The following is a 27,360-nucleotide window of genomic DNA, read 5'->3' as shown; positions in this document are numbered from 1 at the left end:
ATTTGCCATGAAGTGATGGGACCAGATGCCATGATCTTCGTTTTCTGAATGTTGAGTTTTAAGCCAACCCTTTCACTCTCCTGTTTCACTTTCATTAAGAGGCTTTTTAGTTCCTCTTCACCTTCTGCCATAAGGGTGGTGTCATCTGCATATCTGAGGTTATTGCTATTTCTCCCGGCAATCTTGATTCCAGCTTGTGTTTCTTCCAGTCCAGCATTTCTCATGATGTACTCTGCATATAAGTTAAATAAGCAGGGTGACAGTATACAGCCTTGACGTACTCCTTTTCCTATTTGGAACCAGTCTGTTGTTCCATGTCCAGTTCTAACTGTTGCTTCCTGACCTGCATATAGGTTTCTCAATAGGCTTACTCAGCTATTAAAAATAACACATTTGAATCAGTTCTAGTGAGGTGGATGAAACTGGAGCCTATTATACAGAGTGAAGTAAGTCAGAAAGAAAAACACCAATACAGTATATTAACACATATATATGGAATTCAGAAAGATGGTAACAAAGACCCTATATGTGAGACAGCAAAAGAGACACAGATATAAAGAACAGACTTTGGATTCTGTGGGAGAAGGCAAGGGTGGGATGATTTGAGAGAATAACACTGAAACATGTATATTATTACCATATGTGGAATAGATGACCAATCCAAGTTCAATGCATGAAACAGGGCACTTAAAGCCAGTGCCCTGGGACAACCCAGAAGGATGGGATGGGGAGGGCGGTGGGAGGGGGGTTCAAGATGTGGGACACATGTGCACCTGTGGCTGATTCATGTCAGTGTATGGCAAAAACCACCACAATATTGTAAAGTAATTATCCTCCAATTAAAATAAATAAATTTAAAAAATTAGTTAGTTTCTATACTCTAGCAATGAATGATCCAAAAAGAAAATTAAGAAAGCCGTCCCATTTACAGTAGTGTCAAAAAGAGGTAAATTTATCTAAGAAAGTAAGTCTTGTCTACTGAAAACTATAAAACATTGCTGAAAGAAATTTTTAAAAACTTAAATAAATGGAAAGACATTAATGTTTATTCATTAAAGACTAAATATCATTAAGATGACAATATTACTCAAAGTGATATTCAGGTTGAAAGCAATTCATATCAAAATTCTAATAGTGTTTCTTGCAGAAATAGTAAAACCCATTTTAAAATTAAAGGGAATCAAATAGCAAAAACAATCTTAAAAAAAAAATAAGGACAAAATTGGAAGACTCACACTTTTCAATTTCATCTCAATACTGTGCTAGAGTAATCAAGATACATGGTACTGGTCTAAGACTAGATAGACCAGTGGTATAGAATTGAAACCCCATAAATAAACCCTCTAATCCATGGTCAATTGATTTTTAATGAGGATGCCAAAACCATTCAAAGAGAATAGTCTCTTCAACAAATGGTCCTAAGAAAACTGGATATCCACATGTAAAAGAAAAAACAGTTGGGCCCTTACCTTATACCACATACAATATTAACCAAGTGAATCAAAGATACAAAGTTAAGAGCTAAATCTACAAATCTTTAGAAGAAAGCATAGTAAATCTTCATGGCCTTGGATTTGACAATGGCTTTTTAAGTATGACCCCAAAAGGAAAGGGAACAAAATAAAAAAAAAAATTAGATAAAATTAGACTTCAAAATTTAAAACTTTTGTTCATCAAAGTACATTAAAATGAAAAGATAATCTACAAGATAGGAGAAAATATTTGTAAATCATATTTCGTATAAGAGGCTTATAGCCAGAATATGGAAAAACTCCTGTAAGTCAACAGAAAGAAAAACAACTCAAATTTAAAAATAGGGAAAACTTTAATAGACATTTACCTGAAGAATGTATATAAATGCCAATAAGTACTTGAAAAGATGGTCAACTTCACTAGCTATTAAGGAACTGCAAATCAAAACCATAATGATTAATTGCTTCAAATCCATTAGAATGGTTATTATCATAAAAAAGAAAATAACAAATGTTGGTAAATATGTACAGAAATTAGAACATTGCTGGTCGGTATGTAAAATAGTGCAGCTACTGTGGAAAATAGTTTGGCAACTCCTCAAAAAGTTAAATATAGAATTACCGTATGTCTCAACAATTCTTCTCCTAGGAATATACTCAAAAAATTAAAAACAAGGTCTCAAACAGGTATTTTTACACCGATGTTCATTAAAGTGGGCTTCCCAGGTGGTGCTAGTGGTAAAGAACCCACCTGTCAATGCAGGAGACATAAGAGATGTAGGCTCATTAACTCATTAAAGAATTATTCCCAATAGTTAAAAGGTGGAACCAAACCAAGTGTCCATCAACAGAAGACTGGATAGGAAATTCCCTGGCAGTCCAGTGGTCAGGACTCAGTGCTTTCACTGCCAGAGCCTTGGATTCCATTCTTGGTTGGGGAACTAAGATTCTGCAAGCCACAGGAAGCAGCCAAAACCAGCAACAATAACAACAGCAACAACAAAACCCCACAACAATGGATAAGTAAAATGTGGTATATGTGTGTGTGTATAAATGTATATCTATATATACATATATGTATAACAGTGAAATATTAGCCATCAAAAGGAATAAAGTTCTGATACATGCTACAACATGGATGAATCTGACTCTATTATGCTAAGTGAAATGAGCCAGAAGAATAAGGACAAATAATGGATGATTCTACTCATATGAAATACCTAGAATTAGCATTATTCATAGAAACAGAAAGTATATTAGAGGTTACCTGTGGCCAGGTAGGCAGGCAATGGTGAATTATTGCTACACGGGTACAGTTTCTTTTGGGGTAATGAAAATGTTTTTAATTAGTGGTGATGGCTGCACAATATTATGATTGTAATATATATGGTAAAATGGCAAACTTTTCTATGGACTGAATTATACTATGTGTGTGTGCTTAGTCGCTCATCTAACTCCTTGTGACCCCATGGACTGTAGCTCGCCAGGCTCCTCTGTTCATAGGGATTCTCCAGGCAAGAATACTGGAGTAGGTTGCCATGCCCTCCTCCAGGGGTCGAACCCAGGTCTCCCAAATTGCAGGCAGATTCTTTACCATCTGAGCCACCAGGGAAACCCTAAAATACTAGAGTGGGTAGCCTATCCCTTCTCCAGGGGATCTTCCTGACCCAGGAATCGAGTCAGGGTCTCCTGCATTGCAGGCAGATTCTTTACCAGCTGAGCTACCAGGGAAGTCTGAATGATGCTACAATCTCACCTAAATTTATACTTTGTAGTGGTAACTCCCAGTGTAATGGTACTTGGAAATGGGGCCTTTGGGAGGTTCAGATCATGTAATGAGGGAGGGACCCTCAGGGTGGGATTAGAGCCCTTATATGAAGAGACCAGAGAGCTTACTTTCTGCCCTTCTTTGTGCCACATGCGGTCACAATGGGAAGACAGCTGTTTGCAAGCCAGGAGGAGAGCTATCACCAGGAACCAATTCTGTCAGCACCTTGATCTTGGATTTCCCAACCTCTAGAACTGTGAGGATTACATGTCTGTTGTTTTGTTACAGCAGCCTGAGCTAAGACTTTTTGTGTTTATATATGTTTTACCACAGTTAGCAGTCCCACTACTGGTCGTATATCTTGAGAAAACCAGAATTCTAGAAGACACATGTACCCCAGTGTTCACTGCAGCACTGTTTACAATAGACAGGACATGAAAGCAAACTAGATGTCCACTGACAGATGAATGGATAAAGAAGTCATGGTACATATATCCAATGGAATTTTACTCAGCCAAAAAAGGAACAAATTTGAGTCAGTTAAGGTGAGGTGGATGAACCTAGAGACTGTTATACAGAGTGAAGTAAGTCACTCTGAAAGAGAAAAACAAATATTGTATATTAATGCATATATATGGAATCTAGAACAATGGTACTGACGAACCTATTTGCAGGGAAGGAATGGAGATGCAGACACAGAGAACAGACTTGTGGACACAGTGGTGGGAGGAGAGGGTGGGACGAACTGAGAGAGGAGCACTGACATATACACACTATCATGTGTTAAATAGGTAGCTGGTGGGAAGTTGCCATATAACACAGGGAGCCTTACCTTGTGCTCTGTGATGGCCTGGAGGGGTGGGACAGATGGAAGAGATATATGTATAATTATGACTGATTCACATTGCTGTACAGCAGAAGCCAACACAACACTGCAAAGCAATTTTCCTCCAAACAAAAAAATTGATTAATAAAAAAGATTAACTGTATTCCTGAATACAAGCAACAAAAAGTTAAATAACAAAAACATACCATTTACAATGAAATAAAAATATAAAAATCACCTAGGATTAATCTAAAAATATGGCAAATTGACAGGTGACAGGGGCTCCTGTGTTCAGTGGTCTTCAGACACTGCACAGGCACTATGCAGGCTGCTTCTCCTGACATGTGTACAGTTCATGTTTCCCAAAAATCTGTCTTAAACTCTGTCTTGCTTGCCTCAATTTTTACATGCAGGATGATAATAGACTTGGTTGAAAAAAAACCTAATCATCATTTCATTTTCTTTCTTATTAAAAAAATATATTTATCTGTTTATTTGGCTACATCAGATCTTAGTTATGGCATGCAGGCTTAGTTGCTCTGAGGCTTGTGGGATCTTAGTTTCCTGACCAGGGATCAAACCTGCATCACCTGCACTGCAAGTTGCATTCTCAATCTCTGGACCATCAGGGAAGTCCCTTAATAGTCATTTCTGACCAATGACAATATGAGTGATTTTTATCTTCTCTGTCGTGTTTTTCTGTACTTCCCAAATTGGCTAACATCAGAATATATTACATTTTTCATAATCAGAGGAAAAGGACATTGGTTGTTAAATATATGTTTACAATTTACTCTTTTTTCTTAACTGCCACTTAATCCCTACTTATCCCATGCATGAATTCTGGGAAAAGCATCCAGGTTCCTGTCATCTGACCTGCATCAAAGGTCTCCACGCATACCCTCTCCTCTCCTCCTGCCCTTCCACCCTTGTGTCTGCTGTCAGTCCTCGGAGGTCCTCTTCCTCCAGCAGTCAGGGCCTTCCCTCTTCCTGTAGCCAGTTCTGTCTGTGCTTTCTGTCCTCTAAAACCTTCCCTTACTGCAGGAAGGGGCAGTGTCTCTGCATCCACTCTCCTCCGCTGTGTCCCATGGAAGCCCTCAGCCCAGTTCAGATTGGCACATAGGAAGGATCAGGAGCAGTAGTTCAGCTCTGACTGCTGGTCACTGTTGTGAAGCACTGTGCAAGTCCTCAACACTTGAAATCTAATTTTTCTCACCTGCAAAATGGAGAAATTATGTGTCATAATTTTGCATAATGTCATAATGTTGCAGGAAAGAATGTGGGGCACAAGAAGATGGTCATGTGCCGTGTCTCAGGCAAGTCCTTGGGACAGCCACTGAGTGTGAGTTCTTGGCTTTGCACAGAAAAGAATTCACAAGCCAGCCATAGTAAAGTGAAAGATGGTTTATTCAGGAAGAAACACATTCCATAGACAGTGTGCACCATCTCAGAAGGCAAGAGGTGCCAGGGTATGGCATTGTCAGTTTTTATAGGGGTGGGTAATTTCATAGGCTAATGAGTAGGAGAACTATTTCAAGTATTTTGAGGAAGAGACAGGGATTCCCAGGAATTGCGCCACCACCCATTTTTTTTGCCTTTTATGGTTGGTTTTGGAACTTTTATGGCCCATGAGGATATGTCATTTAGCTGATGTATCACAATGAGCTGAGGCTCAAGGTCATATGGGAGTCAATCGCCCACCATCGTGGGCCTAGTTGGTTCTAACTAGTTTATGTCATGACCTCAATAACTGTCATTTGTCTAAAGAGTGTGTCCTGCCCTCTTCCTATATCATTAAGGATGTGATGACCATTGAACAAAACAATCTGTGTAACTAGTGAGTATATTATATCTGTATGTGTGTTAGTTGCTCAATCATGTCCAACTCTTTGCGACCCATGGACTGTAGCACGTGAGGCTCCACTGTCTATGGAAATCTCCAGGCAAGAATACTGGAGTAGGTAAGCCCTTCATTTATCCAGGGGATCTTCCCGAACTAGGGATTGAATTCTGTGCTCCACATTACAGGCAGATTCTTTACCATCTGAGTCACCAATCAGTTCAGTCACTTAGTCGTGTCCGACTCTTTGTGACCCCATGAATCGCAGCACGCCAGGCCTCCCTGTCCATCACCATCTCCCGGAGTTCAGTCCATCGAGTCAGTGATGCCATCCAGCCATCTCATCCTCTGTCGTCCCCTTCTCTTCCTGCCCCCAATCCCTCCCAGCATCAGTCTTTTCCAATGAGTCAGCTCTTCGTATGAGGTGGCCAAAGTACTGGAGTTTCAGCTTTAGCATCATTCATTCCAAAGAAATTCCAGGGCTAATCTCCTTCAGAATGGACTGGTTGGATCTCCTCGCAGTCCAAGGAACTCTCAAGAGTCTTCTCCAACACCGCAGTTCAAAAGTATCAATTCTTCGGCACTCAGCTTTCTTCACAGTCCAACTCTCACATCCATACATGACCACTGGAAAAACCATAGCCTTGACTAGACAGACCTTTGTTGCCAATACCTACATTAAACACTCAATAATTCTAAAGCAACTTGAATCAAACACAGATTTTAGATCAGATGAATTTGGGTTCAAGGCCAAACATGGCTGTTTGTTAGTCATTTTTCCCCAAGATGGTAACTTTTTAAATCTCATGTTCCTCACTGAAAAGTGGATATGTGTGCTCGTGCATTGATTATTGTGTGGTGCCATGCACCAAGCACTGTGCTAAAAGGTAGGGGCACATTCCCATTCTAGGAAGCACACAGCCAAGTAGGACTTGGATACATTCCAGTCTTGGCTGCAGGCTGGACCCACCTTGTTGTTGTTGTTTAGCCGCTAAGTTGTGTCTGACTCTTTGTGACACCATGGACTGCAGCATGCCAGGCTTCCCGGTCCTTCACTGTCTCCTGGAGTTTGAGTTCGGTCTCGTCCTCTGTCATCCCCTTCTCCTCCTGCCCTCAATCTTCCCAGCATCAGGGTATTTTCCAATGTGTCAGCTCTTTGCCTCAGGTGGCCAAAGTATTGGAGCTTCGACTTTAGCATCAGTATTTCCAATGAATATTCAAGGTTGATTTCCTTTAGGATTGACTGGTTTGATGTCCTTGCTGTCCAAGGGACTCTCAAGAGTCTTCTCCAGCACCACAGTTTGAAAGCATCAATTCTTTGGTGCTCAGCCTTCTTTGTGGTCCAACTCTCACATCCACACATAACTGCTGGAAAAACCATAGCTTTGTCAGCAAAGTGATGTCTCTGCTTTCTAATATGCTGTCTAGGTTTGTCATCGAAGAAGGCAATGGCACCCCACTTCAGTACTCTTGCCTGGAAAATCCCATGGACGGAAGAGCCTGGTAGGCTGCAGTCCATGGGGTCGCGAAGAGTTGGACACAACTGAGCGACTTCACTTTCACTTTTCACTTTCATGCATTGGAGAAGGAAATGGCAACCCACTCCAGTGTTCTTGCCTGGAGAATCCCAGGGATGGGGGAGCCTGGTGGGCTGCCGTCTATGGGGTCACAGAGTCAGACATGACTGAAGTGACTTAGCAGCAGCAGCAGCAGGTTTGTCATAGCTATTCTTCCAAGGAGCAAGCATCTTTTAAAATTGACATCTTTTAAAATTGACTGCTGCAGTCACAGTCCGCAGTAATTTTGGAACCCAAGAAAACAAAATCTGCCACCATTTCCATTTTTCCCCCTTGTATTTGCCATGAAATGATGAGACTGGATGCCATGATCTTAGGTTTTTGAAAGTTGAGTTTTAAGCCAGCTTTTTTTTTTACTCTCCTCTTTCACCTTCATCAAGAGGCTCTTTAGTTTCTCCTAGATTTCTGCCTTTAGGGTGGTATCACCTGCATATCTGATGCTGTTGATATTTCTCCTGTCAATCTTGATTCCAGCTTGTGATGTGACAAGTAGATTTAAAGGATTATTTATGATAGACAGAATGCCTGAAGAACTATGGACAGAGGTTCATAACATTGTACAGCAGGCAGTGACCAAAACTATCCCCAAGAAAAAGAAACTCAAGAAGGCAAAATGGTTGTCTGAGGAGGCCTTGACAAAGCTGAGAAAAGAAGTGAAAGGCAAAGGAGAAAGGGAAAGATAAACTGAATGCAGAGTTCCAGAGTATAGAGAGGAGAGATAAGAAAGCCTTCTTCAGTGAACAATGCAAAGAAATAGGACCCACCTGGGCAGGTTCATTCCAATCCCAAAGAAAAGCAATGCCAAAGAATGCTCAAACTACCAGTCAATTGCACTCATCTCACACACTAGTAAGATCAGATCAGATCAGTCGCTGAGTCCTGTCCGACTCTTTGCGACCCCATGAATTGCAGCACGTCAGGCCTCCCTGTCCATCACCAACTCCCAGAGTTCACTAAGACTCATGTCCGTCGAGTCAGTGATGCCATCCAGCCATCTCATCCTCTGTCATCCCCACACACTAGTAAGGCAATGCTCAAAATTCTCCAAGCAAGGCTTCAACAGTACATGAACCATGAACTTGCAGATGTTCAAGCTGGATTTAGAAAAGGGAGAGGAAGCAGAGATCAAATTGGCAACATCTGTTGGGTCATCGAAAAAGCAAGAGAGTTCCAGAAAAACATCTACTTCTGTTTTATTGAGTACACCAAAGCCTTTGACTGTGTGCATCACAACAAACTGTGGAAAATTCTTAAAAAGATGGGAATCCCAGACCACCTGACCTGCCTCCTGAGAAATCTATATGCAGGTAAAGAAGCCACAGTTAGAACTGGACATGGAACAACAAACTGGTCCCAAATTGGGAAAGGAGTACATCAAGGCTATATTTTATCATCCTGTTTATTTAACTTATATGCAAAGTACATCATGAGAAATGCTGGACTGGATGAAGCACAAGCTGGAATCATGATTGCTGGGAGAAATATCAATAATCTCAGATATGCAGAAGACACCCCTCTTATGGCAGAAAGTGAAGGTCTTTAGAAGAACTAAAGACCCTCTTGATGCAAGTGAAAGAGGAGAGTGAAAGTTTTAAGTTGGCTTAAAACTCAACATTTAGAAAACTAAGATCATGCATGGCATCAGGTCCCATCACTTCATGGCAAATAGATGGGGAAACAATGGAAACAGTGAGAGACTTTATTTTATTGGGCTCCGAAATCACTGCAGATGGTGACTGCATTCATGAAATTAAAAAAGACTTGCTCCTTGGAAGAAAAGCTATGACCAACCTAGACAGCATATTAAAAAGCAGAGACATTACTTTGCCAACAAAGGTTCATCTAGTCAAAGTTATGGTTTTTCCAGTAGTCATGTATGGATGTGAGAGCTGGACTATAAGGAAAGATGAGCACTGAAGAATTGATGCTTTTGAGCTGTGGTGTTGGAGAAGACTCTTGAGAGTCCCTTGGACAGCAAGGAGATTCAACCAGTCAATCCTAAAGGAAATCAGTCCTGAATATTTATTGGAAGGACTGATGTTGAAGCTGAAACTCCAATACTTTGGCCACCTGATGTGAAGAGCTGACTCATTTGAAAAGACCCTGATGCTGGGAAAGATTGAAGGTAGGAGGAGAAGGGGATGACAGAGGATGAGATGGTTGGATGGTTATCACCGACTCAATGGACATGAGTTTGAATAAACTCCTGGAGTTGGTGATGGACAGGGAAGCCGGGCATGCTGCAATCCATGGGGTTGCAAAGAGTCAAACACGACTGAGTGACTGAACTGAACTGGGCAGGTTTAAAAAATCCTGAGGCCCTGGGGTTTCTGAGCAAAGGGCCTGAGGCGTGGTCTAAACGCATTTTAAGAGTTTCCAGGAAACCCCTAGTAGTACACATCAAAGACTCTCTGGAAAGTGACTCCCAAAGAATTCCTTCACACCTAATTGGCATAGAACATTTTCCTCAGTGATTGTTTGATGTACTGAAGACAGAGAGGTGAGGTGGTCTCCAGTCTTCAGACAGGGTTTTCCAATTCCCACACACTTTATGTCAGCTCAAAAGGAGCCAGAAGTCTGATGGGAGTGCTGGCTCCAGTCTTATCTATTTACAACTGATAACGAGAAAGTGGACCTTCCCCAATTTAGGGAAGTTGGTAGGGGGGTGTTGGGATCTGCCTGCCAACCACTGGGCCTCCAGCTGTTTCCAGACAACCCTTTCCAGCAGGGCCTTATTAACTAAGCAAACCTGGGCTCCTCCTACTGAAATGCAAAAGTCTTTATAAGACCTTTAAGTAAATGAGAGCAAGTGTCAGAGTGTTTTATCACCCCTAAGCTTTCAGCCCTTTCCCTCCTCAAAGCTGATTTCAACTCTTAAGCAAACACCCAGAGAGGGGCATTGGTCCTATATCTAGCCTTAGCCCTATCTCGCTGGTAAGACATTTCTCTTCCTTTTTCTAAAGTTTCCATTTGTAAGACACACATTTTCATTGACATAGGAAATATCATGATGCCTGCGATTTGCCTTAAAAAACTCCAAGAAAAAAAAAATGTGGGGGAAAAACAATCAGGAAAGATTGGCAATGGTTGGCTGCTGAACCCAAGTTTATTGACTCAATATTTCAGCTTTTGTGTATATTTGAGAATACAAAATTTAATAAAAGAAACTGTAGATTTTAGAAAATACTTATAAAACTTAAATATTATCAGAAAGATTTGGATTCAATATCATCCTATAAACTGAACAGTTTTAAAACTTATTTAAATAAATATTCTTTAGCTTATCCATGGTTTTTAGTGTTCAATCCATGTTGCTCATAAAGAAGTTACTATTGACTTAAAGTCATAAATGTAATTGCTTTTGTATATAACTAAAGTATGCAATTAACAAGAAATTGCATTACATCTAAAAGTATATTTGTCTTGAATTTCATTACAGATGTTTCATGAAGGCATGAGACAACCTACTCTGTATGTTTTGCCTGCTCAGATCTGTGGGTTCTGGTCCTGGCAGCTCATGGACCCAGTTTTTGGGAGGTCTCATGGCAGCCAAGCTCACCAATTTCCTACTAGTTTATTTAACAGCATCTTTAATTAACTTCCCATTTAAAAGTTTAAAACATTAAATCAGTATCAAAAAATATCTCATCTTTGGAGGATACATATCATTTTCAGAAAATAGTTTTTATACTAAAATCATAGGACAATTTGTATCAGAGTTGCAAGGCATCCTCTGTACTGTGAGGCAAGGGTCCCAGTCCCTATTTTGGCAATTAGAAAAACTGAAAATTAGCAAGTCCCAGAAGAAGCCCCTGAACCACCCCCCTCTTAGTTCAGAGCAGGCTCCTCATCAGACATTAGTGAAACATGAGGGAGGGGGCAGGGCACAACCTTTGAAAGAATGAGGGCCCAACACAAGCCAGAGTCCAATGGGTCCAAGTCTAGTCAACCTGGATTAGACCTTGATCCTCAGTATAGGCTCAGTGTAACGTATCAGCAAGGTAAATGACACACTCAGAGATGCCATGACAGTTGAAGGCCCACCATCAAAGATCAAAATGTGGGTGGTGACCCAATTTCTGGAAATCTCCACCCCTTCCCCAAAATAGTTGGAATAATCCTCCCACTCATTAGCCTGTGAAATTACCCAGCCTCTCTCCTTCTGAAATAGCTCACACTGTCTGCTGTATGTGTTTCTTTTTAAATAAATCTGCTTCTTACCTATCACTTCATCTCTACTGAATTCTCTCTGGGGTGAGACATTAAGAACATGAGCTTCTTGAACCACCAGGGAGGGGACATATGTCCACCTATGGCTGATTCATGTTGATGTTTGACAGAAAACAAAATTCTGTAAAGCAATTATCTATCAATTAAAAAAAAGAAAAAAACCTGAGTGTCATTAGGTCTTGAAACCAGGTCTGTGAACTCAGTTGGAAGACTGTGGGTTTTGGCTGGGTTTGCGTTCCCCACGTGAGTTCAAGTCTCAGTGAGGGGAGTAGTTTCACTAGCAGGTGGCACTTACCCCTCTGCTCTGCGGTCTTCAGATGCCTCACTGTGGGCCGATCACCCCACACACTGCAGCCTTCTTATAATATCTGTGTGTTTCACGTTTTTCAAATATCTAAGTGCCAGAGGTTTGTGACTTAAACTCAAAGCCTCAGTTGCTTCAGCAAAATATGGAGGGTAAAAATAGTGCCTCCCCTGAGGGGTCCTGTATTAAGTGGGTAATGACTATGATATAGTGATCATTATGCTAGGCACAGAGAAAAGGCCTAGTTTGTAAAAATACTGATGCATCCTCAGAAAGGAGGTGTTGAAATGTCTCTCTTTTATATTCATGCTCCCCATCCGAGGCTTGGAATCAAGACAGCTCGCTCTTTTCGACACAACAGCTCTCTTCTCTAGCTGGGCCCCTCCCCATCTCCTCAGTGCGAGGAGTGTGCAATATGAAATCTCTATTTCCACATGAAAACTTTTTTGTTCATGTTGAGGTTTTATTGATAATTTTTTTGTTTTTCTTTTTTTTTTTTCCAGGAAGGGAAAAGGCTATTGCCTTCTAGTCACCAGTGTTTGACATTAGGGGTTGACTCCTCCTGCTCCTATCAGCACTGTAAGCACTGTGGGGGAAGAGAACCGGCCTGTCTGCACAGGCCCCGCCCCCAGCCCTAGCAGGGTATCACTGAAGGGATGGTCCCCAAGGCTCTGTGCTGGACCCTGCCTGTCACAGCACAGCCTTTGCCAAAGCAACTGCACCGCAGAACCTGGAGACATCATTGCTGTTTCTCACAGTTATTTAGTGGCCAAGGTAGAGAGCAGGAAACACCTGTGTCTTCTGTACTTATCCATCTTGCGTCCTGAGGCAGTTCTTCCAGTAACTGCAGTAAAGACATCTTCAAATACAAAAACTGTTCAGACTCAGTCCCGTGGAATTGATCTTCAATGTATCCATGAGAGGAGACTTTTTTATACCAGACGTGTCAGTGGGAAAATGACCTGGAGCCATTCTGCTAGGTAAGAACAAAAATCATCTAAGTCTTAGAGCCAAGAGGGGTGTTTAAGAGCCTGGAATAAATTGCAATACATGCTTAATGTTGCTTCTCTTAAAGGGACGGGTACATGCTTGGTCTAAAATCTTTCTAAGGAATGACAAGGTTAATCAAAATCTACTAGTTACAAAATAATTATGTAATTATCTGTTGTACATTAAATATATATTCATACATATATTTGTATATGAATGCATTACATTTTATGCATATGTAAATTTCTGATTAAATTTCTTTAAATATTCTAGGCTTCTGTTTGTGATCAGTTTGATATTGCAGATCATCCCCATGGGAAACAGTAAGAAGCATTTTGTTTATATTCTCTTAGTTTTTATTGCATATTTGTTTGTCAATTATTATCAGTCTCATATTTTCAATTAATTTTTAAGGCTATCAAACAGGGAAATATAAAAGTAGTAGAGAAGAAAGCAGCAGTGGTAAAGCTCAGAAGTTCCAGCAGAAAACACTCAACTGGACCTTGAATAATTTAAGGGAGGAGAATGACAGCACAGAGGGCTGGAAGCCTCAGGGTTCATTCCCCTACTCCTTGACTTTCCAAGAGCTAAGTGGCAATGCTGCAGACAAAGGTCATCTCGGTCAGTGAACTCTGAGTTTGTGTGTGTGTGTGTGTATGTGTGTCTGTGACTGTGTGTCTGTGTGTGTGTGCCTAGAGGGGATCTTCCAGACTTTCTCCTTTGTCTCCTTCCTTGGCAGGCAGATTCTTTACTACTAGGAGGCCGGAACCCCGAGTTTAGAATTGGAAAAAAAAAAAAAAAACTAGGATAAGTTAACAGTAAAACGAGAAACCCAATGAATAACATTTTACCGTCTTTAAATATATACTATAAAGTAAAAGGATAAGACACTATAAAGTATATACTTTTATACTATAAAGTAAAAGTATAAAGACAGAGGATGAGATGTTGGATGGCATCACCTACTTGATGGACATGAGTTTGATCAAGCTTTGGGAGTTGGTGATGGACGGGAAAGCCTGGCGTGCTGCAGTCCATGGGGTCGCAAAGAGTCGGACACGAACGAGCGACTCAACTGACTGATAAAGTAAAAAATATTTCCTAGTGAGGTGTTCTTTTACTCTGAAAAAAGTTTTAATATTTTATTGGTAAAACGTGGCTTTGGCTTTCAACTGGTTATTTTTCTGCAGGTCCAGAGCTATCCCAAGCCCAGATAATAGCGGACCTTTGCTAGGCTTATCGCAGTCTCGCAGGCTCCAGTGGTAGATGTTTTTTTTAAATCGTTTCGGTGTCTTGCACTCGTGGGTGGTCCCTGCTCGCTCGCCGCTCTCCGGAGAGGCTGGTCTGTAATCACTGTCTTGGAAAGTCACAGCCTAATTTTAACATATGAAAGGAAGGAAGAAAGAAAACGCTACTTGCAGAGGGCAGGGTTTCCCGTATGTCTTAGGGAGCCTTCCTGACCCGCTTGCACCCCTGGTAGTTTGTTTTTAATCCTTAAACTAACAAGCAGGGTTTACCTGAGCAAACACTATTAGCAGGAAGCCAATTTTATTGCCTCCCCGAGGGGATCTCTCTTGGCCCTTCTCGGGCTTATCAGACACTGAGGGTCCCGCGCAGCGCTGACCCCAGGCGACGCCCCCACAGGTGCACCTCCGCGGCGGAGCTGCTGCCAGAACGGCGGCACCTGCGTGCTGAGCAGCTTCTGCGTGTGCCCCGCTCACTTCACCGGCCGCTACTGTGAGCACGACCAGAGGCGCAGGTAGGCGCGGGGTGGTGCAGGCTGGGGCACAACGGGGCCTGCGGGGAGAGGAGACTGGGAGCCGGGCGGGGGCGGCGGGACCTCGCGGGGCGGGCCGGGCGTGCGCGCGCCCCCTGCACTAACGCCAGACCCGGGCTTTCTCAGCAAGTGCGGCGCCCTGGTGCACGGAGCCTGGACCTTCCGCGGCTGCCACCTTTGCAGGTGCGTCTTTGCGGCCCTGCACTGCCTCCCCCTGCAGACACCCGGCCGCTGCGGTAAGAAGAACCCGCCCCGCGTCCTGTGCTCATAACCCACACTCAGGCAGTTGCTCCTTAATACGTACCGACCCATACAGATCTACCTGTGTCAGACGACACAGGAATGAGAGATCTGCATGGATTCATCACTCGGGAAAGTCACATTCGTGGTGAATCACATAGTGTATTATCATTATAGTCATTGAAAAATTTATTCCTAGGTTTCTCACTTGCGGAATTTAAACGTGATTTCCAAACAGTGTACTTAAATGTTCTTTACAGAGAGCAGAACTTTGGAAGCACACAAGCTGGTAATTAGAGCCGCACCAGGCAGACAGGGTCAGTTCAGATCAGTCGCTCAGTCGTGTCCGACTCTTTGCAACCCCATGGACTGCAGCATGCCAGGCCTCCCTGTCCATCGCCAACTCCCAGAGTTGACTCAAACTCATATCCTTTGAGTCGGTGATGCCACCCAACCATCTCATCTTCTGTCGTCCCCTTCTCCTCCTGCCTTCAACTTTTCCCAGCATCAGGGTCTTTTCAAATAAGTCAGTTCTTCTCATCAGGTGGCCAAAGTATTGGAGTTTCAACTTCAACATCAGTCCTTCCAATGAACATTCAGGACTAATTTCCTTTAGGATGGACTGGTTGGATCTCCTTGCAGTCCAAGGGACTTTCAAGAGTCTTCTCCAACACCGCAGTTCAAAAGTATCAATTCTTCGGCGCTCAGCTTTCTTTATAGTCCAACTGTCACATCCATACATGACTACTGGAAAAAACATAGCTTTGACAGGGTACCCAAACTAAATCTCTAGGGACTTCTCTATGCTATGCTAAGTCACTTAGCACCAGGCTCCCCTGTCCCTGGTATTCTCCAGGCAAGAACACTGGAGTGGGTTGCCATTTCCTTCTCCAATGCATGAAAGTGAAAAGTGAAAGTGAAGTCGCTCAGTCGTGTCTGACTCTTAGTGACCCCATGGACTGCAGCCTACCAGGCTCCTCCATCTGTGGGATTTTCCAGGCAAGAGTACTGGAGTGGGTGCCATTGCCTTCTCCAAGGGACTTCTCTACACTGGTCCAATACCCACCTTCTCAACTGTGAAATGTAGAGAGCGCCCTGGAGCAGGACAGGAGCTGGCCTGAATGGCCAGGTGCTGCCCTTCAAGGCCAACCTGGCAATGCTCCAGGAAGCAAGGTGCCTGGTAACCACCGCTCAGGCCTGCCACATAAATAAAAGTCAGTGGGGTGTGGACAACACGCATTGTGAATCCTTATTTGTGATGACTCTGAGAAGTTCCCAACTCAATGCAAATGTTTTACTTGTAAAACTAAGGAATGTGAATCTTCTGAGGTCAGAAAACAGACAAAATGCTCAGCTGCAGAGTCGTCATCTCAGGCAGGGACCAGAGACACAGGTATACGAGGCATAGCACTTCCACGGCCTTCTCCCCTTTACAGTAAGCTCTGGCTGGGATAGCAGTAAGGGACTTGGTTAATGCAGGCAGAGCTCTTCAGTCCTCTTTGTTAGCCCTGGGTGACCTCCACGTGAAGGCCCTAGGCCTACTCTCCTTTTCCTTTCTGCACTATAGTCGACCCTGGGCCAATCCCACAGTGTAAGGGTGTGTTTAATGGTGGTACAGCCCTTCACCCCCACTTCACAACCCCTTGTCCACTGTTAGATTGCTGTAGAAAGGCAGCACTCTTGGGGGTGGAGCCCTTCAAACCACCCTCTTGGTGTGGTTCCCTGGGTGGGGTGCCTGGTGGAGGAACACACATAATGAATGCTCAGCATTAGACCCATCTTCCTCCCTGCTTTCCTCCTCTCCAACCTGGGATAGGATCAGCATTCTAGTGACGTTCTTAGTGAAGGTGCAGTCCTTCAGCCCCACTTCTGCTTCCCTTCCTCAGCCAGCTTTGCATGGTGCCAGCAGTGTGTGTGGGGGGTGGGGGGAAGGGGTGGGTGGGTGTGTTCAGTTCAGTTCAGTTCAGTCTCTCAGTTGTGTCCCATAAATTGCAGTATGCCAGGCCTCCCTGGGAGAAAGCAATGGCACCCCAATCCAGTACTCTTGCCTGGAAAATCCTATGGACAGAGGAGCCTGGTAGGCTGCAGTCCATGGGGTCACTAAGAGTCGGGCACGACTGAGCGACTTCACTTTCACTTTTCACTTTCATGCATTGGAGAAGGAAATGGCAACCCACTCCAGTGCTCTTGCCTGGAGAATCCCAGGGACAGAAGAGCCTAGTGGGCTGCCATCTATGGGTTGCACAGAGTCGGACACGACTAAAGTCTCTTAGCAGCAGCAGGCCTCCCTGTCCATCACCAACTCCTGGAATTAACTCAAACTCACGTCCATCGAGTTGGTGATGCCATCCAGCCATCTCATCCTCTGTTGCCCCTTCTCCTCCTGCCCCCAATCCCTCCCAGCATCAGAGTCTTTTCCAAGAGTCAGCTCTTCACATGAGGTGGCCAAAGTACTGGAGTTTCAGCTTTAGCATCATTCCTTCCAAAGAAATCCCAGGGCTGATCTCCTTTAGAATGGACTGGTTGGATCTCCTTGCAGTCCATGGGACTCTCAAGAGTCTTCTCCAACACCACAGTTCAAAAGCATCAATTCTTCAGTGCTCAGCTTTCTTCACAGTCCAACTCTCACATCCATACATGATCACTAGAAAAACCATAGCCTTGACTAGACAGAACTTTGTTGGCAAAATAATGTCTCTGCTTTTGAATATGCTATCTAGGTTGGTCATAACTTTCCTTCCAAGGAGTAAGTGTCTTTTAATTTCATGGCTGCAGTCACCATCTGCAGTGATTTTGGAGCCCCCCAAAATAAAGTCTGACACTGTTTCCACTGTTTCCCCATCTATTTCCCATGAAATAATGGGACCAGATGCCATGATCTTCGTTTTCTGAACGTTGAGCTTTAAGCCAACTTTTTCACTCTCCACTTTCACTTTCATCAAGAGGCTTTTTAGTTCCTCTTCACTTTCTGCCATAAGGGTGGTGTTATCTGCATATCTGAGGTTATTGCTATTTCTCCCGGCAATCTTGATTCCAGCTTGTGCTTCTTCCAGCCCAGTGTTTCTCATGATGTACTCTGCATAGAAGTTAAATAAGCAGGGTGACAATATACAGCCTTGATGTACTCCTTTTCCTATTTGGAACCAGTCTGTTGTTCCATATCTAGTTCTAACTGTTGCTTCCTGACCTGCATATAGGTTTCTCAAGAGGCAGGTCAGGTGGTCTGGTATTCCCATCTCTTTCAGACTTTTCCACAGTTTATTGTGATCCACACAGTCAAAGGCTTTGGCATAGTGTGTGGTGGTGATTATAGTGCAATATACTTTCCCTTCCTCCCTCTCCTGTCGGGCTCTTCATTTGCTGGGCCTGTGCCACTGATTCAGAAGCTGGCCTTTGAGTGACCCAGAGAAAGGAGGACACAGATTATGGCATAAGCATCAGAATTGCGGATGGTGACTGTGTAATCCTACAGGTGAGGTCATTTCCCACTGTGGTTGGTGCTCCTTGCAATGATGTGGGGAAAGGCCTAGCTCTGATCATTTTCAGTCTTCTAAGCAAGGGCTTCCCTTTTGGCTCAGCTGGTAAAGAATCTGCCTGCAATGAGGGAGACCTGGGTTTGATTCCTGGGTTGGAAAGTTCCCCTGGAGAAGGGAAAGGCTACCCACTCCAATATTCTGGCCTAGAGAATTCCATGGACTGTATAGTCCGTGGGGTCACAAAGGGTCAGACATGACTGAGCAACTTTCACTTTCTAGCAAGGCCAGTTTGGGTCCTAAGCACCAGAGCAGGAGCTAGGTTCCAGGATGTCTGCTCACATCCTGGAAAACTTTCAAGGCTGGGACTGCTGTCTGCCAAGGACAATGACAGTGACTCTGAAAATGTGGCTTGTGCTCATCAAAAGTGAACCAAATAATGAGGTCATCTCTCGGAGTAATTTGTCAGGAGCACTCTGTGACCCACTGATTGTGCGTCAGGGCAGATGACGGTGGGGGTGGCTGTGCTGACCGGTCATGACCTGAGGATGACGATGATAATGACGGCAGCAGAGCTCATAGATGGTTATGATGTTGTGAGGATGACAGTCATCAGGATAAGCATCTTTCTTAGCTCTCAGTTTATTTCAGGGACGTTATTTACTTAATCCCAGTCAATTCTTAACAAGCCTTTGCAGTAAGTTTTATACTTTTTATATTTGAGGAAATTGAAGCTTAGAGTGGTTAACTTCTGCAGCTATTCTTTTTTTTTTTTCTTAAGAGATAAATTATCATATTTTATAATAACATTTAAATTGTTTTAAAATAGAAATCAACATACAATAGCATACTGGTATAAACATTGACATAATGATAATTAATGTACAATTAATATTAATTGGAATAAAATTGCTACCATTCAGAGTACATAAGCACATCCCTGAACTATGTCAGACACTTTTTTAAAAAAATGAGATAGTTTAGTTCAGTTCAGTCACTCAGTCATGCTGACTCTTTTCAACCACATGGACTGCAACATGCCAGGCTTCCCTGTCCATCGCCAGCTCCCAGAGGTTGATCAAACTCATGTCCATGGAGACAGTAATGCCATCCAACCATCTCATCCTCTGTTATCCCCTTCTCCTCCTGCCTTCAATCTTTCCCAGCATCAGGGTCTTTTTCAATGAGTTAGTTCTTCGCATGAGGTGGCCAAAGTATTGGAGCTTCAGCTTCAGCATCAGTCCTAATGAGTATTCAGGACTGATTTCCTTTAGGATTCACTGGTTTGATTTCCTTGCAGTCCAAGGGACTCTCAAGAGTCTTCTCCAACACCACAACTGAAAACCATCAATTCTTCAGCCCTCAGCTTTCTTTATGGTCCAACTCTTAACATCCATACATGACCACTGGAAAAACCATAGCTTTGACTAGATGGACCTTTGTTTGCAAAGTACTGTCTCTGCTTTTTAATATGCTGTCTAGGTTGGTCATAACTTTTCTTCCAAGGAGCAAGCGTCTTTTAATTTTATAGCTGCAGTCACCATCTGCAGTGACTTTTATGATTGCCATGTAGCATTATATTAGTTTCAGGTATACACAACGGTTTGGTTTTATATACAAATATATATAATCGAGAAATGATAACCACAGCAAACCTAGTTAACATCCATCACCATACATACAATAATGACTTTCTTTTTCTTGTGATGAGAAATTTTAAGATCTACTCTCTTTGTTGTTGTTCAGTAGCTCAGTCATGTCTGACTCTTTTCAACCCCATGGACTGAGGCATGCTAGGCTTCCCTGTCCTTCACCATCTCCCAGAGCTTGCTCAAACTCATGTCCATTGAGTCAGTGATGCCATCCAACCATCTCATCCTCTGTCATCCCTTTCTCCTCCTGCCCTCAATATTTCCCAGCATCAGGGTCTTTTCCAGTGAGTTGGCTCTTCACATCAGGTGGCAGCTTTAGCATCAGTCTACTCTCTTAGTAATTTTCAAATATGCAATGCAGTATTATTAACTGTAGTCACCATCTTGTACGTTACATCAATTTCTTTTCTTTTTCAATTTTTAGATTCTACAAAAAAGTGAAATCAGATGGTATTTGTCATTTTTGTCTCACTTATTTTGCTTCCCATAATGCCTTTAAGGTCCATCTATGTTGTTGCAAATGGCATGATTTCCTTCCAGACTTTTCCTATAATTTTCAGTATAAAATAAATATTCATTGAAGTGGTATTTTTTACACTAAAATTTTATTATGAATATAATTAGAACTCTTATTGGTAAAGCTACATTTTTTATTGAATTTTCTCTGAGCCACTGAGTAGATTTGCCCTAAATATGTCTTTTTTTTTTAATTGAATGAAAGATTCTTTAAATTCTATAGTGTTTTTAAAATTTTTTGAAGTCTCACACACATGATTTCACATAATAGTCCTTTTATTTTCTGAACGTTTATATTGCCCCTTCCCTCTTTCTTCTCTCTTCTGGCAAGCACTAGTTTGTTTTCTGTATCAGTGAGTCTGCTTCTTTTTTGTTTTTTCAATAGTTTGTTGTGTTTTTTAGATTCCAGGTATAAATTATATCATTCAGTATTTGTCTTTCTCTATCTGCCATTTGACTAAGCATAATACCCTCCAAATCCATTTATGTTGCTGAAATGGCAAAATTTCATTTTATGGCCAAGTAGTATTCTCTCTTGTGTGTATGTGTGTGTTTATCACATCTTCTTTATCTATTCATCTGTTGATAGACACTTAGGTTGCTTCCATACTTTGACAATTTTGAATAATGCTGTTATGAACATTGGCGTGTATGTATCTTTTTGAATTAGTGTTTTGGGGTTTTTTGGATGTATTCCCAGGAGTGGAATTGCTGGTCATATGGTAATTCTAATTTTAATTTTTTGAAAAAAACCTCTATACTGTTTTTGACAGTGGCTATACCAACTTACATTCCCATCAACAGTGTAGAAGGGTTCCCTTTTATCCACATTCTCAACAGCATTTGTTATCTGTATTCTTTTTGATGATGCCCATTCTGATAGGTAAGAGACAACATCTCATTGTGGTTTGGATTTGCATTTCCCTGATGATAAGCCATGTTGAGCATCTTTTCATGTGCCTGTCGGCCATCTACATTTACTTTTTGGAAAAAAATCTGTTCAGTTTTCTGTCCATTCCTTAAATCTGGTTTGTTGTGAGTTTTTTTTTTAAATACTGAGTTGTGTGAGGTGTTTCTATATATTGGATATTAATCCCTTATATGTCATATCATTTGCAAACACTTTCTCCCATTCAGTAGGTTGCCTTTTTGTTTTGTCGATGGTTTCCTTTGCTGTGCAAAAGCTTTTATATTTGATTGGATCCCATTTGTTTATTTGCACTTTTACTTGCTTTGCTTTAGGAGACAAATTCAAAAAACACTGCTTCGATTTATGTAAAAGAGTGTTCTGCATATGTTTCCTCTAGGAGTTTTATTGTATCCATTCTTCTGCAGAAGTCTTTAATCCATTTTGAGTTTATTTTTGTGTATGGTATGATGTTAGGGAGTTTTCTAATTTCATTCTTTTACATGTAGTTGTCCAATTTTCCCAGCACTGCTCATTGAAGAGACTGTCTTTTCTCCATTATGTAACCTTGTCTCCTTTGTCATAGATTAATTGATCATTTATTAATGGGTTTATTGTGGGCCTCTTTAAGAATATTTTGAATGGTATTATTTAGAATATCGAAATTTGACCACACTGTAAATCCAATAGCAGAATAATAGGTAAGTAAATGTTTTAATTCCTTTAATGGAATTTTATGATGACTTTGAAGAGTATATAGAAGATAGAATGGAAAACTGTGTTTCCAGTATAATTCTAATGTGAAAGGACACATATGGATAGGGGAATCACAAATATTGGGCTGGCCAAAAAGTTCCTTTGGGTTTTTTATAATATCTTATGGAAAAATCCAAACACTTTTTAGCCAATCCAAAAGATAAAAGTACGCTACAGAATTGGGGTCCTTTGGCTCCTCTAGGCACACAAAGACCAGAGAATCTCCAAGTGCCCTCTTTGCTTGACACTCTATGGGTCCACGTACAACAGGCTTTCTTAATCCCAATATAATATCTTTTCAAGGACATATTTTTCATTCTGTTTCAGAGGAACACTGTTTATTCTCCAGTTTCCTCATGTAAAATGAGGATAATCTGCCCTGAACTTTCACACAGATATTGAAGAATAAAATTTATGCAAAGCAGTCTTATTTGTTGATGTGAGTTGTTTTGTAATTTTTCTCTTCCATGACCTAAAATAATGCTCTGTGTATAATAATTCTAAATAAATATTAAATGGATGACTGTTGACGTTTTAGTTCCAAATATAGTGCCAAAGAAGAAACACCATAAAGGCCATTGCCTACTATTATATTACATTAAAACAATCTATTTTCAGTATTATTAATAAATACAGTATATTTTAGACAGGTAAATATCATTCTACCATTTTCTTCATTTACATTTGTTAATTTTGTGTTTAAAGAGGAAATTTGGCATAATAGAAAAAGCATGGGAAATCCCCGAAATACTTGTTCAAATCCCCTGAAATACTTGTAATGTTTACCATCTTTAAAAACTGTGCTTTAGTCTCCACAGCAGAAATAATTTACCCCACAGATTTGTAAAGATGAAAAGGCCCTATACCTGTTTTATATTATACATAAAATAAAATATTGTTGCATTATTGCCACCATCGACAGTGTTCACATCAGTACAATGAGGTTAGAAAAAATTGCTTCATAATCTAGCACTTATATGCAAATTTACCAAAATGTGTTTTTTTTTAGGTTGTGAAAAATAGCCGCTATACTCATTAATTGGTGAACATTGCTAGAGTTAAAAAAAAAAAAAATCAAGAAGAATGACAGCCTTGGAGCTAGCAGTCCTTAAATAAACCCATGATCTCATTTTACTGAGAGGGTGATTCTTCCTACATATAACCCAAAGAATTAAGTATTTCTTTAGCATCAAGAACCAATATGTTCTAAAATTTAGAGTCTAAGTAATGACACAGTGAAGAAGCAATTTAGAACTTCTTCAGAGAGAAACAGGTCATGTAGATGTCAGATTGGGGTCAGGTCAGGCCTCACCTCATTCTTCAAACCCAATTTAAAAAGTACAGTTCTGTCGCAAAGCAGACAACCAGCCAAACAACAAGCAAGTGAACGTCTGCAGGCCGGAGCCAGACTGGACCTGTTGGAAGGAAGGCCTTCCTAGGTCCTGGCCCCAGCTGGCTGTCATCTGAAGGCGTGCTGACTGGGAGAGCGCAGACACTTTGTCAAATCCCTCTGGGATATTCTCCCATGATAGGTGTCATTTCAGTGGGGTAGCTTCTCTGGGTGTCATGACAGGAGAGAAAGCCATTTGGCTTTCCAAGGGCATTCAGGGTTACCTGTAAACTGGAAAATTTGGGGAATGCCAGCTCTGGACCTCATTTTGAAGTATGATTTTATCCTCACCCAAGGTGGTCTCCAAATTATTTTAAATCACCACTCCGTGCTGGTGATATAGTGCCACACGCTGAGCATTCACAAATTTGATTTCAGTTCTATCTTCCTTTTCACATGTGCTTAAGACTAAAGTAATGATAAAAATCTCTGCGATGTGTAAGTCTAAAAAGAGAACTTCTGGTAAGTATATAATTAAAATCCCGTGTTATAGTGTATCATCATTGGCAGCAGAGTTTCTTTTTTGGTAGGGCATAAAATAATGAAGGGCTTTCAGGTAGCACCAGTGGTAAAGAACCTGCCTGCCAATGCAGGAGATGTGGGTTTGATCCCTGGGTTGGGAAGATCCTCTGGAGGAGGGCATGGCACCCTACCCCAGTACTCTTGCCTGGAGAGTCCCATGGACAAAGGAGTCTGGTGACCTACATACAGTCCATAGGTTCACAAAAAGAGAGTTGGACATGACTGAGTGACTTATCTCAGTAAAAATGATGATAGGCCACAGAACCATTGATTTTGTAGCTTCCAATAAACAGTAGATGTGAATAAAGCTTACTTTAATTTTTCCTATCAATATATAGTGGCAGTTCTAATATTTTCTCTCTTAGCTCAGTGGGTGACCTTGGGCCCCTAAGGAGGGACCATTGCCTGGTGCTCACAGCCCCAATTTGGGGACCCCTGCTTGGGGGACTGACTTGGTCTAACCAAACTCATAAAACGGACTCTAACAATGGCCTTTGAGTTCACAGGCAAGAAAAGATCGCCAACAGGGCCTGAATCCTCTCTGTGGTCAGCCTGTTCCCTTTCACCAGGGGAAAAATCAACAGTGAAGCTCACTATGGGCTGACCTGTAGCTGCTTCTCACACTGAGAGCACCTATTGTATCATCAGCTTTTCTGGAGCTACCTCTGAGCCTGCATGCTAAGGCTTCTGTTTTGTGGGGTTCTAGTACCCTGGGTGTTCTTAGGAAGGAATGATGCTAAAGCTGAAACTCCAGTACTTTGGCCACCTCATGTGAAGAGTTGACTCATTGGAAAAGACTCTGATGCTGGGAGGGATTGGGGGCAGGAGGAGAAGGGGATGACAGGATGAGATGGCTGGATGGCATCACCAACTCAATGGATGTGAGTCTGAGTGAACTCTGGGAGTTGGTGATGGACAGGGAGACCTGGCGTGCTGCGATTCATGGGGTCACAAAGAGTTGGACATGACTGAGCGACTGAACTGAACTGAACTGAAGTACCCTGGAACAACCCTCTCCCATGTGGGGTGATGTGGGGAATGGTGCCCAGGTCTGCAGTGAGCCTGCCCTCAGTCTTGTGCTGAGTGTGGCCTCCTGGCCATGTTCACCATAGTCACCTGCAGAAAGAGGCAGGGCAGGTCTCTGCTGCAGTGGCTTGTCTTTATCTCTACTCATTAGCTTTTGATGGTTCAAGCTGACCACAGGTTTTGACGTTCAGAAGGCACTTTCTGATGGAATCCTAGAGGACAGGGCTTGGCAGGTTTGTCAGGGGGAAGAACAGGTTGGCCTCTGCCAAGCAGCCCTGGGCAAAAAGTCCCTGTAAGTTGGGCCTTTGTATGTTTCCCTGACCAGCCGATCCCACATTTAATCCCAGATTTGCTTGGGAGACTGCTTAGTGGAGTTGGTACCCCTGCCTATAGCCATACCTGTGGGGCTTGTCAGTTTCGCGTGGTAACCCTTCATCACCGGGGAGTTTAGCAAACACCCTTATCTGGTCTCACTACCCCAGAGATTCCCACTCAACACCTCTGGGGTGGGGTTCTAGCTATAGAGAAAGCCAGACCTACTGAGTTTGGGGCTCAGAGTGAGGCCTGCAGTGGAGGAGCCGCATTGCCTCAGTGGGGTGGTGAGCACTCCAGCTGGGGCACATCTGCAGCTGTACCTCATTGTCACGTCCTTTGTAAGAACATCCACTGTTGCTGTAGGAAAGGGTGCTTTCCTCCTCTTTAATAAGTGGTCCCTAGTCAAAGAAATAGTGTTAGGACTATCTGGGGAACAGATGATAGCAGATGGATGCAAGCTGTTTTATTTTATTTTAAATCAGATCCACTTGCCTGAATTGTTAAATGACGGTATAGTACTCTGAACCACCACCTTGGTTAGCTCATGTGCCAAATGATAAGGGCTGAAGGACTATTTCTTTGTGAGCCTTAAAAGCAGCAAACAGATTCTCCTTCAGCTCTCCAAGTTACATAAAAATCCCTGTTTCCAGCTGCAGCGAAAGGAATGCACAAGCTAAAGGGAAGCGCGTCTCCCTTGAGCTGTGCTGTGTTCTCCACAGCCGGTGTCCATCCGTGCTCTGTGCTGCCCGCCAGGTGGCCCAGTCCACAGGCTAAGGCCCAGTAGGGAGGCCCAGGCAGGAAAGGGCCTTTCCTTGAGCAGGTGCAGACATTCTAGTTCACTCTCTCAAAGCAGGCCTGCACAGCATGTCTCATAACTCTCTCGGGATTTTTTTTTTTCCAGACTTGAAAGACTTTCTCACCTCACACTCTAATGGACTGAGAACCCAGCTCACGTGGCGTGTTCTTCTCCTCTTGTCCTGGTTCCTCCTGAAATCCATCCTCAGTGAAGGGGGAGCCTGCTGATGAGACCACAGTTCGCCCAGCCGAACCAGAACTGTTCCTGGCCTCCCAGCGTGGCTGAACCAGATGGTGCTGCATGGGGAAGCCAGGGATTATATGTCCTCTTGCGCTGTCTATGTTGTATATAATAGACTGGTTTCCTTTCTTATAAACCATAAGATTAAATGAATATTTGTAATGCTTAATAAACTTTTTCATGAAAGAGACTTTCTTGCTTTCCTAATTATTTCAAGGTACAGTAAGTCTCCCACATACAAATGAGTTCCATTCTAAAAGGAATCCAAATTGGAAAAGAAGAAGTAAAGCTCTCACTGTTTGCAGATGACATGATCCTCTACATAGAAAACCCTAAAGACTCCACCAGAAAATTACTAGAACTAATCAATGACTATAGTAAAGTTGCAGGATATAAAATCAACACACAGAAATCACTTGCATTCCTATACACTAATAATGAGAAAATAGAAAGAGAAATTAAGGAAACAATTCCATTCACCATTGCAATGGAAAGAATAAAATACTTAGGAATATATCTACCTAAAGAAACTAAAGGCCTGTATATAGAAAACTATAAAACACTGGTGAAAGAAATCAAAGAGGACACTAACAGATGGAGAAATATACCATGTTCATGGATTGGAAGAATCAATATAGTGAAAATGAGTATACTACCCAAAGCAATCTATAGATTCAATGCAATCCCTATCAAGCTACCAACAGTATTCTTCACAGAGCTAGAACAAATAATTTCACAATTTG

At 42.2% G+C, this 27,360-nt stretch overlaps 1 protein-coding gene across 5 annotated transcripts; it reads left to right on the top strand.

Moving 5' to 3' along the window:
* The first annotated feature begins 10,399 nt into the window (after positions 1 to 10,399).
* Positions 10,400 to 26,803, top strand: LOC129627203 (cryptic protein-like). 5 transcript variants are annotated; one of them, XM_055546833.1, is made up of 7 exons: positions 10,400 to 10,417; positions 12,521 to 12,997; positions 13,281 to 13,330; positions 13,422 to 13,628; positions 14,652 to 14,766; positions 14,911 to 15,020; positions 26,483 to 26,803. In XM_055546833.1, the coding sequence occupies exons 2-7, from the start codon at positions 12,975 to 12,977 to the stop codon at positions 26,602 to 26,604; spliced, it is 627 nt and encodes a 208-aa protein (XP_055402808.1). In that variant the 5' UTR covers positions 10,400 to 10,417; positions 12,521 to 12,974; the 3' UTR covers positions 26,605 to 26,803. The 5 variants fall into 5 exon arrangements, with proteins under 5 accessions (XP_055402808.1, XP_055402809.1, XP_055402810.1 ...); XM_055546834.1 differs by lacking the exon at positions 10,400 to 10,417 and adding an exon at positions 11,990 to 12,120 and having other exon boundaries at positions 14,915 to 14,967; XM_055546835.1 differs by lacking the exon at positions 10,400 to 10,417 and adding an exon at positions 11,990 to 12,120 and having other exon boundaries at positions 14,915 to 15,020; positions 26,483 to 26,625.
* The last annotated feature ends 557 nt before the right edge of the window (positions 26,804 to 27,360 follow it).

Source organism: Bubalus kerabau, chromosome 14 (assembly GCF_029407905.1).
Source record: "Bubalus kerabau isolate K-KA32 ecotype Philippines breed swamp buffalo chromosome 14, PCC_UOA_SB_1v2, whole genome shotgun sequence".
Taxonomy (NCBI): Eukaryota; Metazoa; Chordata; class Mammalia; order Artiodactyla; family Bovidae; genus Bubalus; species Bubalus kerabau.
Note: the sequence above shows the minus strand (reverse complement) of the source record. Positions and strands in the feature narration are given on the sequence as shown.